Consider the following 13,709-nt stretch of genomic DNA (forward strand, 5'->3'; position numbering starts at 1 on the left):
GCTCAATGTCAATGTTGTAGAAATGTTAATTGTTATTATCTATACATTCCAATTTGTAAGTATAGAATATTGTGATAGACTAATCAACACTACATTTTATTTTATTTTTTGTCTAATTTAAAAGCATTCGGCAATGCACTCTTGTTTAGAAAAATGTAAAAATGTTATGCCATTATATATATTTTATATATATACATTTAAAATGTACCATTATAATTTTAATATTAATATGTTTATAACCATATATTAAATGGAAGACAATATACAAAAATAAATTATCAACCAATAAATGGATGAATGTTAACAATAGAATTATTCATTAATCATATGTTAATATTTTATTTTTTTATTATTATGCAAACCAAATAAGATTTTCACATATTACAATAAGAAATGTAAAAAAAAAAAATTTGATCATTATCTGAACAGCAATTAACTAGAGCATATAATATGCACTACATAAGTAAATAAATAAATGTACAACAAAGTATTTCATTTCAAATAGTTACGATTCAGAGATGGATCCTATAATTTGAATGTTCTAAGTTGCTTGTATTTGTATCTCCTCAATTATATTGGATACAATATTTTACCTGTACAAACACGTTTTGTCAATGTTATCCAAGATACTGAGGGTGGCCGTTCAACCAATTCTGGAAGATAATGCTTCACTGTGGCCCACCATGAATCTGCCACGATTGTCGTGTTCAAAACCACTGTACTCGACTTTTCGTTTCTGACTATGTTCATTTTTATTATACCTGTTAGGAATATTTGTTTATTTATTAATATTTTAAGACAGTTCAAACAATATTCATAATTGTTATTTTTTTTGTTTTTTCAAAATCAATAGGCCATAATGTTACATGTGAATAAAACACTGACCCGCAGAACTACTCGGCTTAACAAACCATATCAAAGTTGTGTACACAGGAAGAACTTGCAGCATATACCTTAACCGTATTAATATCCCTCTTGCCATAACCATTATTGTTCGCATCTACAAAAACATTAAAATTGAATAAATAAAAAGGTTCAAAGTCCCAATATTAATAAACAATGTTGCATTTTACGTACAACTACAAATACAATGTAGTATATCAAAGTTGTCGGTAATAGAAACAACAATATTGCAAATGATATAGTTCCGACATACAACTGTTGTGTGGTGTAAGGTGTAGTCCTTCCTGGTTGTGGATTACAACTTCTTCCCACGAAAAGTTTTGCCAATATCATGAGACTCTTACGTTGCAAGTTATATAGCCTATAAACCATTCACGTTCCAATTTATGGATTTTATTGTGTACATATTGTACTCTAAAAATAGTTATGCACAGAAATTAAGAATGGTATGTTGACTAATGTAGTCTTTAATATCAAAGTTTGTTAATTGAGATAGGAACTATATCTAGTGATAATTATGACTATTATTAAATGTATATAAAATTTTAAAATAAATAAGTTTTTCCATGAAGGATATTTAACTTTTTGGCATAAATGATATTTAATCAACAAGGATCCTGTTGCTACAAATTACATAATTTTTAAGACCAATTATACAGTTATTTTAATTAAAAAAATTAACCAACTAACTATTGTCACCATCTAAAACTAACTGTAGGTGCTAATTTTAATTTTTAATTATCCATAATTATTTTCTGTTACCACCACGATTAAGGTGCATCTTTAATCGTGGTTACCACTTTACTTACTAAGTATATGGTCCCAACTTAAGATATCTGCATCGGTAGCCCATACAAAGCCTATACAGTTACTTTTTTTTTAGTGCAATAAGCATTAAATGAACTTTAGATGTTTATAATTTGAATGCAAATGCATTGAATATTTTTTAACTATAATATAACTAGATAAATTATAAACTTGCTTTATAACCATTTCAGGTCTCAATTATTTAATTGTGATAATTTTGTAGACAGATTGTTGTAGTTCATAGACCGATTATTAATATACACATCTTCTGACTTATACACAGATCGTGCTACTACAATTTAGGAAATGGTTAATAATAAGTCTGTTCACAGTATAGTTTAGACAGATATTATAATATCCTTTTTATCTTTTTATTGGTTAATGTATTTTCTATATTATAATGAAATGTATTTTTATATTTAATGGCTATGAACTGATTGGGCATATTTTTTTGTTAACGATTTAAAAAAATGAAATACAAGGATATTATTTTTTAATTAAAATTAATATATCAAACATTATATGTTTGATTTATGGATTTAAGATAGCATCCTAACTATGTCACTATCAGTGTAGGTACTCTAAACAGATATGTTTTGAAGACTTTTTGGAATGAGTTTGGGATGTCAAATGTTGGCATGTGATAAAATTTTTTTGTAAAATATAATTTAAGTTTTTAATATAATACTATATTATAACAATTATTTTATAATTTCATTACTTTGTATTAAATGGTTTTGTAAGTTGTGATTGGAATCAAGAACTTGTATGATGTTTACAGATCGCAACCAACTTGTACATTAGTACATAGTTTAATATACTTAGTATTGTAATTTTACAAATTTTTATCTTCAAAATGTTAAGCAATATCAGAAAAATAGAAATATACCTAATAATGCAGGCTGACTGTCTTCTTCGGCAGAATTGTTTTGGTATACAACGATTTATCAATAAACTCTAATTTAACACATTCATTACAGTAGACTTCCTCAATGACGAGGAATATTCACAAATACTATCATAGAACAGTATACTATTCAGGAGAGTGGTTACCTAATTCCCCCCCTCTTTATTCTTGACTACAAAAAGAGGAACAATCTATAACAAAAACATACGGGATATTGTCTATAATATATCATCAAATTTAAAAATTATACTTTTTTTTTGGGGGGGGGGGGGGGGTTGTAACACATTTTTTTAAATTATATACTGTCATTCTTTAATAAATTTACAATATCTCTATTAAAATTAATAATAGCAAAATAAATAGCCTTGCAGCTGCAGCATACATGTTTTGTGATTTATTAATTACAGTAGTCACTCAATAATTCGAAAAACTCCATAAATCAAGCTAAACACGAGTCCCCTGAGAAAACCTCTATAATTAGACGAAAAATACATGTTTTTCGGTCCCCTCGATAATTTGAAAACTTTAATATGTATATATAATAATTAAATGTCAAAATAAATGTAATATATACATACAATATTTCACTTTAATTCAAATTAATTTTTTTTCCCTCAGTTATTCAAACACTCAGTAAATCAAAAACCTCTATAAATCGAATTTTTAACTCGGTCCCCTGAATTTCGAATTATTGAGTCTCTAGTGTATTATCTGATATATATTTTGGGGTGCTATGAAAATTTCTGAATATTTTCATACCACTCCAGGCTTAGTACTGTGTTGAGAAAATTATGTAAGCCTCAAAAAAAGAGAAAAAATGACCAAGAAAATTATCAAGTACACCACTGTTTTGACTAATATTTATTTTTATTTTTCAATAATTTTAAATCTCTGACTATCATGTACCTAGTACTACCTATGTGACTTTTTCATCATCGAATAATGTATTGTCAAATTTATGTACTTGACAGAAAAAAGTCTGCCAAATTCATCAGACCAGCAATCAAATTTTTTAGAAACTGTTAAGTTTTTAGCCAAATTAGTGAATTTTCATTTTTGATGATGACGTTTTTTATTGCATGAAATTTGCAATTTTTCTTTCAATTTCATAAATTGGCATATAATGGAAAATATAAAATGCGGGTAAGTGGAAATCGCTCTGCTGTACAGTAAGTTACAAGTAGGTGACTAATGAATGGTGTTAAATTTGAACTAAATATTATAATATCATTGTATACGAAAAAGTGAAAACGATTCTGAGTGGAGTCAGTTTGTCAGCCTATGATATTTTATATTATATTTATATTGTTATTATTAGAGAAATGGTTTTTATGCTTTTATATATTTTTACTGATAATATGCAGCTCCAAATGGATAATCTTTCTTGATGATTAATTTTCCTATAAACTGATATACTACACTTTTTAGCACATAAGAAAGAATATTTTGTGCAAAATAATATGTTTTAGGAATATATTGCCATATTGTGGTTTTATTTGAACATTTTATACAAGATGTCATGGATTATAAAAAAATGCAAAAATATTTTTGAGTTCTGTCAGGTTCAACCCTTGCCAAGACAAAAAGAAATAAAGCAATTTTTATAAGAAAATCAATTCGAAGAGAAGGATCAAAGATTAGCGACGCGGACTCGGATCGAGTGCGGTGTTGTTAATTGTCAAGGTAAGTGCGTCTGGTCTCGTTGTGAGTTGAAATGAGAGAGAGCTCTGGCGGCCGCTATGACTAAAATATATGTCTGCTAAATAGACTGATTGAATAATGTTTTAAAGATTGAAAAAATTTAACTCTCTTATAATTTTTATAAACTGTTACTTTTATTTGTTTTTTCAGTATTTAATACATTTTTATGAATAATCATAGTTTTCTAAAAAAGAATATTTATGATATAAAAGATGATTTATTATTTTGATGAAATATAAAGCATGTTTCTTATTTTTAAGATTTTAAGCGCATACAAATCCGGTCTCTAGTTATTATTAATACGGTAGCCAGTTGAGTTAAAATATAATTATTATTATTTGATTATTATCATATTTATACAGAATAATATACAGAAGTTTCAAGTACCCACAGATAATGTTTTAAAAATATAATACAAAACTAAAATTGTTCTTCTTTGTTTAAATTTCTCAATTCTTCCAAATTTGAACATAAAATAACTATAAAAAAATACTTTGTTTTTATACTTTTTTAATTACAGAAAAACATACTTGCGACTACGTGGAACATTGTTTTAAATTTTCAATTCTTAGCCATGAAAGTTGAATATTTACAAAAATGTTACCTACATAATTTTTCAATTTTCAATTTGATTAATTTTCTGAAAATTTGAACTTTAAATCTTTATATAAAAGAAATTGAAAATGTCTGTTAACAGCTCAAAACAAGCCAAAATATTTTTAAAATTGTATCAAGTATAGGAATTGATAAAATAAACATAAGGTGTAAATTTCAAGTATCTACAGTTATTCTATTTTTAGTTACATCAAAATGAGAAATCAAGTGAATATCAAACGTTGTACAAATTTGAATTCAAATGCTCATAAAAATTTAATTTGTCTTTCTGGTAGACATTTTTTTTCTGATAAAGGTAGATAAACTTATTTCAATTTAAAATAAAATGTTAATAAATTTCTAACTCAAAATAATTTCCAAATTTTTGTGATTTTTCCTTATTTGGTCAAAATTTGAACTTTAAATTATTACGAAAAAAAATGTTGACAAGATTTTTATATTTTTCAACTGCCATTGTAACAATATATTAGGAGCCATTTATTTGATTTTCATATAATGATATAGAAACATAATACTTATACTTATTTAAATTTATGAAAATGGAATACATGTAGTAGTTATGGAATTATTACTTAACTACATCAAAAATAAAAATTATATTAAACTATATCTGAATTTTAATTCAAATAGAATCAAAGAAATCATTATAAAATGTGAGACAACTTGAGGCAAGATTAAATTAAACCATACATTTTTGCAAACATTTTCTTTTCTTTTTTAAGAAGCTACTATTTAGTTATCTGTTTACACGATAATAGAAAACATGATTAAAGAAAAAAATCATATTAAAATATTAATAACTGAAGCAATCATTCAGTTATTTAAATATTTATAGTTTAAAATTGTCACAAATTTAAATTGTTTCATGATTTATATATTATACATCTATTTAATTAAAAATAATATATAATAATTAGTTATTACTATGGCCCGGAACTTGATGACCTAAAAATCTTTTAAAAACGCACAATATTAATTTAAAATAAATATTACATTAATATGTAATTTCGTCCAAATTTGAGCTTAAAATGACTATAAAAATAAACTGTGCTTATGTATTTTTTAGATTTTTTGGTAACAGAATTAACTACTTACATGGAATCTTCTTTGAAATTTTCAATCCTTAGATATAAAAGTTGAACAATTTATAAATTTTCAAATATCTTCAGTCATTCGTTTTTTAATTACAACAAAATAAGAAAATTGTTACGTGAGAAATCGAGTGAATATCAAATGTTGTAAAAATATGAATTTCAAACGCTCATAAAAATTTAATTTGACTTGCTTGTAGACATTTTTTTTTTTTTAAAAAGGTAGACAAACTTATGAGGAATCTTGTATTACATTTTCAAATCTTAGATTTAAAAAGAAAATTTTTCATGAATTTCTAACTAAAAATAATTTGCAAATTTTGTCATTTTTACGTATTTTGTCAATATTTGAACTTTAGATGTTTATAAAAAAAAATTGTGACTGGATTTTTAATTTTTTTCATCTGCCTTTGAAACAATATACTAGGAGCCTTTTATTAAATTTTAAGACTTTTTAACGAATAAAATTTTATTGATATTTATAAAAAAAAAATAGGAACTGTAAATGTCCGTAACCAGCTCGAAATAAATCAAAATATTTGAAAAATGTTCTGGTGTATAGAAAATGCTAATATAAACATTCAGTCAAAATTGTATGTACCTACGGTCATTTGTTTTAGAGTTGTACCAAAAACCAAAATGGATTTTTTCGAAAACAAATTTTGCGTAAAAATTCCCAGTTTTCTTAATTTTTCTTTTGTTTTTCACGGCGCTTTTGAAAACTACTGGGAAATTTTTACTTTTGACCCCCAACGTACCAAATAGATTCACTTTCCTATCAGAAAAAGTACTGTTAATTAAAATCCAAGCACTTTTACTGTCCTAAAAGGTGATGACAGACACAAAAAAAAAAAAACACATCATTGTAAAATTAATACATTCATTGTTCCACTCAGAATCTAAAATTACCACAATAACACCAAAAATTACTTTATAATGACTTAACATTTTTAAAAATTTAAGTTTTATGCAATTCATGTAATTAATATAGGCTAGCGCACTTTAAAAATATTTACACGCGAAAGAGTCTTCAAAAATATTTGGTGACAACAAATGATATAGGTACGCAATGAAAGTTGTTAATCGGTAAGCTAAAGGACACTGAATATGTTACAATAAAGTGTCATTTTCAACAAGAAAAATACAAATGTATGTAAAAAAAATTAGAAAAATGAATAAAATGCACCAAAAACACTAAAATATGACTGAAAATTAAATATAAATATATTGAAATTTAATATTTGCTAAAAATACAAAAAAATGCAAAATAAAAATTGTACCAATAGATTCAATACTCCATGAATCAAATTTCTGTAAAGACGAGCCTCGAGTTTAAGAATAAGAAAAAATGTGCAAATGCGTCAAGTTCCGGGCCCTAGTTAATACTATTATATTAAAATAACCATAATACACAATTTTCTAAAGCAATGCATGATTGCATGAATGTATAATGTACCTAGTTAATTTTGAAAGTTTACTTAACAGTTTACATCATAAATTTCTTCATTTATCAGTGTATTTTATTAATGGTATTAAATTATTGAGTAAATGTACGATAACAATAAATCTATACTAATATAAAAAGAAGAAAAATTGCTTGTTTGTTTGTTCAGGGTTTCAAACCTCTGGAACTATTTAACCGACTAACCATTTTTTTATCAACAAAAAGCTACACTATTCCCAAGGATCTATAGGTTATATTTTATCATGATAAGTGGCTCTTCATTTTTTTTTTATTGCAAATCTGAGAACTTTTTATAGAAATTATAATAAATAATGATATTGCTATTGGTTACAAAAAATTAAACAGTTATTATAATTTTAGCCCTAAAAAATTTAAATGTTGTCTTAAAAAGTTTAATATTGAAGAATAAGTTTTAAAATAATTGTATTATATTGTTGTTATTTTAATCACAAAACACAATATAAAAAAGGTAGATATTGATTAATACCAAAGAGTTAACATTAATTGTTGAAAATAAAGGTCCACCAAAATATCGTCATTTTTATAGCAGATTGGAGAATCCTTTTGGTTTGTAATAACATAGGCACATTTGTAATGTAACACAGGCAGTGAAAAATGTGAAACTTAATTTTGACTACTCAAATACCATTTCCAAATCAAGTAAAAATAAAAATAAATAAACAATAATTTATATTTATAGTTAAAATAAATTGAATTGATTACCAGATTATTCTCCCTTTCAATGAAATTTTTTTTATAATTCTACAGTTTCATTTTGTGTACAAAATGCACAAAATTATTTTAAGTTATTTTAAAAAGTACAAAAAAGCTTGACTTTACCATGCTGCGTATACATAAATGCAATAAACATGAAAACTGACAATCGCCAATACATCTTCTAAGATTGCTATTTGGTAAGATAATCCAAAAATACCAATGAAAACATAAACTTGAAACGTCAACTCCAAAAATGGCCGACATAATACTGTAAATACAAATAAGTTTAATTATTTTATTCTTTATAGAGTTATATATTTATTTGATTTATTTTTATAAAAGGCAATAGTTATAACAGTTTCTTTAGATTTGAGCTTATTACTAACCATATAAAATAATTAGACTTTCATTTTTACAGTAAATTGAATCAAAAATAAATGTAATTCTAAATCATCATTATTCTTTTTAACATGAAAGAACAAAAAGATAAGATAGATATAGAATGAATTGATTTGATTCTAATTTTTTTTTAATTTTTATAATAGGTAGGTTTAATGCTCAAGTCAAGGATCATGAGTGTTTCATTGATACATTAACACTAATCTTTAGGTACTACTAGCTATAAGTAGTTAATATATACTTTATGTTTTAAATTATAAAAATGTTTTGTTTTTCATTAATTATTGTATTTAATGTTTGATTAGTAATTACTAATTAGTATTTTTAATCAAAGTACTTATTAAGAGGTATATGTTACCTACCTAAAAAAGACCACCAAAGATTGACTAAATAAAGAAAACATGTTCCAAGTAAACTGTTCAGAGGATCATTGAGTTTTAACCCTGCTGGACTGCCCATAAGCCATTGCAATGTACCCTGTAGCACTTTAATAACTTGCTGTAAATAAAAAATAGCTATTTTAAGTAAAATAAATTTCTATGTATAATAATATTTTAATTTGATTACATGAGAAATACTTGAAATGTAGGAAAATAATTCATTTGACGAAGTAAATGTAGTATTTAGTATATATAGAATTATTATTCCAAAAACTGCATCACAAATACATGACATCAAATAATTGATTGATTTTGCTCTTGATAAAATGTGTTTATTATGTATGAGATTGTCTATTAGCCATACATAGTTTTTCATTACACCCAATATGTGTTTAAATAATGTCAGTCGTAATATTGTTAATTGTACAATCTTTGTTTCAAGGCTGTTTATAAGCATATTAAGTATAATCAACAAATATTTGGTAAATTTCTGAAACATCACAACTTCTGACAGATAATACTGTTTCTGTACATTTTCTGTACTAGCTAGCCAATTTGACAGCATTATGAAACAAATAAATTTCTGTGAATCACCTTCATATTTGAATAGTGTCCCGTAGTCGTACAATCTTGAAGGATCATATATGACTAATACAAAATTGTCAAGTTGTCCTGGCAACAAACTGGCGTTCAAATTCCCATTGATTTCAGTTATGCACAAAATATTAGTAACTCTGCGTTTCAAACAGGCCTGACAATCAGTTCTGGTAAAGTGGCCAATTTTCTTCACTTTACATCCGGTGCTAGTGTTTTTTATATAATTCGGAAGTACAAAATAATACCTGACGTTTTTCATAAGCTTGATGAATCCTAGTAATTCAACCGTTATGTCACTCATCCCTAAGAACGTTTTAGGGAAAAAAACAACTTGTTTATTCTCCATTTTACACAGCTTTGAAGATAACACTAAAAACGTACGTCCTCACATCATGATGTAAGATCACAACGACCATTCTCAGAATAGCTTAGAGGGAATAAAAACATTAATAGGTAGTTAAATTATGTAGGTGGACTATAAAATTCAAATTAAATATCGGATACAAATGATAGGATTACGATCGAGAATATTGTCGTTGTCTTGTGTTATCAAAACCGGGTGACTTATCATTCGTCTTGAGCTACCATGGTCTTATCGTCTTTCACCTATTCTGTGGTCTTATCGTAGTCTTATCTACCTGAGTACAGAATAATTATAAAAAAAAAAAACAGTGAGATTTTTACATAATAAAAACCATTGAATAGGTATGTATATATCACGGTTTAAGATAGTATGGTTGCAGTACGGTGTATTACTTACGGCAAGACGTTTATGTAGCACAAATGTTCTTACGAAATCAGCTGATTTTACCTAAGATTCTGCAGCGCCATCTATCAGTTCATTTATAAAACCTTATAATTTTATCATAGGTTTTATACTATCTATATTTGAATATTTTATATAAATATATTATTTTATAATTATTTGATATTCAAAAGATGCCGCCAAAAATAAAATAATTTCCATAAATCATAATTCATAATATCAATGTAGGTACTTATCATAGTTCACAAAAGTGAAATATTAACAGAAATATACACAATGTATATTGTAATGAGAATGAGGCAGTATTCTTATATGAAAAATATTGAATCAAAGCAAATAAATAAAGCAAAAAAAAAGTTATCTAAATTAGTACCCACATAGTTGTTTTATATTTTAAATTACTTAATAAAGAGTTTCTTTTAAGAACATTTTGTTTTTTGTATAATTAATATTGAAATTTATTAGTGAATAAAAAAAAATAAGTAATAATTAATAATTATTAACAAATAACACAGTAACAACCACGGCTTTAGAGTTTAGATTATCTTAGGTAATATCATAGAACAATGGTAATATTGTAATACCTAATTACTAATAACTCTCATTTTTAAAAATATATTAAAAAATATATTAATATTGTTACCTATGGGCTATGTTTTTAACATGATATAATTATTTGCCATTTGGTTAATATATAAATCCACCGGGAGCGCTCTATGATCTTAGGTATTTGGTAAGAACATTCATAACACACTTTTTCTCGTTTCGTTACGCAACCTTCCTATCTTAAACCGTGGTATATATTATAATAAAATGAAAATATAAATTTAAAACGGCTTGCTACAGCCTACAGCTACCACAGGTTAATAACTATAGTAATTCGTCAACACTTTTTGAGAAAATAAATTACGCCGGTACCTATCTTTGCACTATAATAGTTATAATTATAACTACCAATACCTACTCCATTCATATTATAGTGATTATACTACTCCAGTCTGCAATAGTCCAATAATACTTGTATATTGGACTGATCTTAGTCAATTGAAATCGTTCATTATTCTACATTTGATCATTTCTACCCATATTTGTTAACTGTCTGGTATACTATTATTTTTAAATGCAAACAATATTGATAAATGCGATCAAAACGAAAATATATAATACCTACCTACCTAATGAACATATTTTTTTGTTGACATAAATATTAAATACATATTGTAATGATGCCATTATTATTATTTATTCATCGTATGGTGAAACATTTCAACATTAACAACTAATAAATACATATAGATAAAACAACTCTAGGACAAAAGTAAATAATTTAAAATAGTGAAACTACTATAATAAAATAGATATCTATAATGATTTGGTTCAGATAGAAAGACTATAATTTTAGATTTGGATGTACAATGTTTAAGATCCATTTGATTGCTTCCGATGTGGCAATGCGTGAACAGAGGCGGTTTGAATATATTATACTTGGTGGTGCAAGACAATATATAGACACCCACCCACCCCTTTTCATCATAGAAATTATAAATACGCTTTCAACAGTTTCAGCTACGATTATCATTTATCAAATTTCAATGATTAGGTACTTCATTACTTTATTAAACATAAAAATTAAACATTGCGGTAAGCACATACTCAACCAAGACCACCCACCCACCCACCTAATATTGGTGGTGCAGTGCACCAAAAACAGTATACTCAAACCGCCTCTGAATGTGAAGGTTGTTCATGCCTCCGTTGAATGAGATCACAATTCAAAACAACTGTATACATAGGTACCTAATATTATAAATGAATTGATTAAATTTAAATTTTTTAATTTATTTTTATTGAATTTCGCATGGTTTATATAATTATATTAAAAGGTTGGTTATATAAAAATTTGGATCATCCAATAAAGTAAGAAACATAAATTTGGCTGTATATACTTATTAAGTATATATAAGATGTTAACATAGGCGCAAATAGAGTTATATTATTGTATAATTTTTTACTGTACAAAAAATATACAGAGTGTATCTTAGTCTGTCATTGTACGCGGGTTTTTTTTAACAATCATGAATCGATGATATAATTATGGAATTTCGTCAAAACAAAAAAAGACGTGTTTCTTATTCTTTATTATTAACAGGCAATTTTTTTATAAGATTTTTAAACACGCAGATGTACCAATAATAAAATCGACTTTATTTTTTCAAATGGTAACCACTATATTTTTTGATGGATTCTGGTAAAGCTTCTTTTCTGAACATTTTGACAGTCAAATGATCAATTTTGGTTCGCTGGGTTATTAACTATGGTCCTTTAAAGTTTAGTATAATATGCATCAATACTACCTACTTAAATACCTAATTTACAAGATATAAATAATTTTTTCTTACAACTACCTTTTTATATACTTAAATAGTTAAATCGGTAATCTAAAATGCTCAAAAAAAAAAAAAAAATTGTTAGTAAATATAGTTCATTATTTATAGTGATTTTTCGTGATATAAAATTGAGAATACGATTTCATTTTATAAATATTAATAATAATTTACCTACTATACCTATACCTACCTACTTAAATCATTTTTTTTTCTTGAAAACCGTATTGGACGCGTTAAAAAATATATTTTAGGAATAATGATGGGCCCCCAAGTCCAATGGGCCCCGCCCCGCTTAATCTGGGCTTGGTAGTTGGTATTACCTATCTCTATGGCCTATGCTATAGTCCAGTGAATAGGTATACCTACTGTAGAATTATGTGTAGGTAATTATCTTACCAAATACAAAATAATTTATATCACACCGACATGAATTGTTTCCTTAAAATGAATACAAGCATACACCTTATTATATTTACCATAATTTACCGACAACTTTTGATAAATTGGTCGCAAAGCATATCTTATCTAAAATATTCTTATATTTAATAAAGATAATAATAATATTTCTTTTTCAAAAATTAATTTTATTAAAAACAAATTCAGATCCCGGCTAACCAACAAACATCTTGAAATGATTATGAAGATAGCATGCACTAACCAGACCCCCAATTTTAAACAGTTAGTCACGACTAACTTGCGAGGGCAAGATTTGTCATTTTTCTCAATAAACAAATTTCTATTTTATTTTATTTATAATTAATTTTTATTTTAAATTTTTCAAATGTTTGGAATATTAATTATGTTCTTAAGAGGATGCTACCCATGGATTTGTTGTCTCCGTCTTACACACATACGACATATGAAAATTTTCGTTCACTTGTTTCAATAGAGAGCTGTTAGTTTGGATATTAAAGTGATTCGACCTATCATTAATTTTCTAAAAATAACATTATCTGTGCTTAAGCGCTGGCTTT

The 13,709-nt window shown here is 26.0% G+C and overlaps 1 protein-coding gene across 1 annotated transcript; it reads right to left on the minus strand.

Moving 5' to 3' along the window:
- Positions 1-25: 25 nt before the first annotated feature.
- LOC100574913 (phosphatidylinositol N-acetylglucosaminyltransferase subunit Q) lies at positions 26-10,221 on the minus strand. Its single transcript, XM_003244199.4, has 6 exons — positions 9,173-10,221; positions 8,968-9,103; positions 8,330-8,474; positions 1,078-1,264; positions 886-1,000; positions 26-761 (listed from the first exon to the last, which is right to left on the minus strand). The coding sequence occupies exons 1-6, from the start codon at positions 9,926-9,928 to the stop codon at positions 571-573; spliced, it is 1,530 nt and encodes a 509-aa protein (XP_003244247.1). The 5' UTR covers positions 9,929-10,221; the 3' UTR covers positions 26-570.
- Between the last annotated feature and the right edge of the window lie 3,488 nt (positions 10,222-13,709).

Source organism: Acyrthosiphon pisum, chromosome X (assembly GCF_005508785.2).
Source record: "Acyrthosiphon pisum isolate AL4f chromosome X, pea_aphid_22Mar2018_4r6ur, whole genome shotgun sequence".
Lineage (NCBI taxonomy): Eukaryota > Metazoa > Arthropoda > Insecta > Hemiptera > Aphididae > Acyrthosiphon > Acyrthosiphon pisum.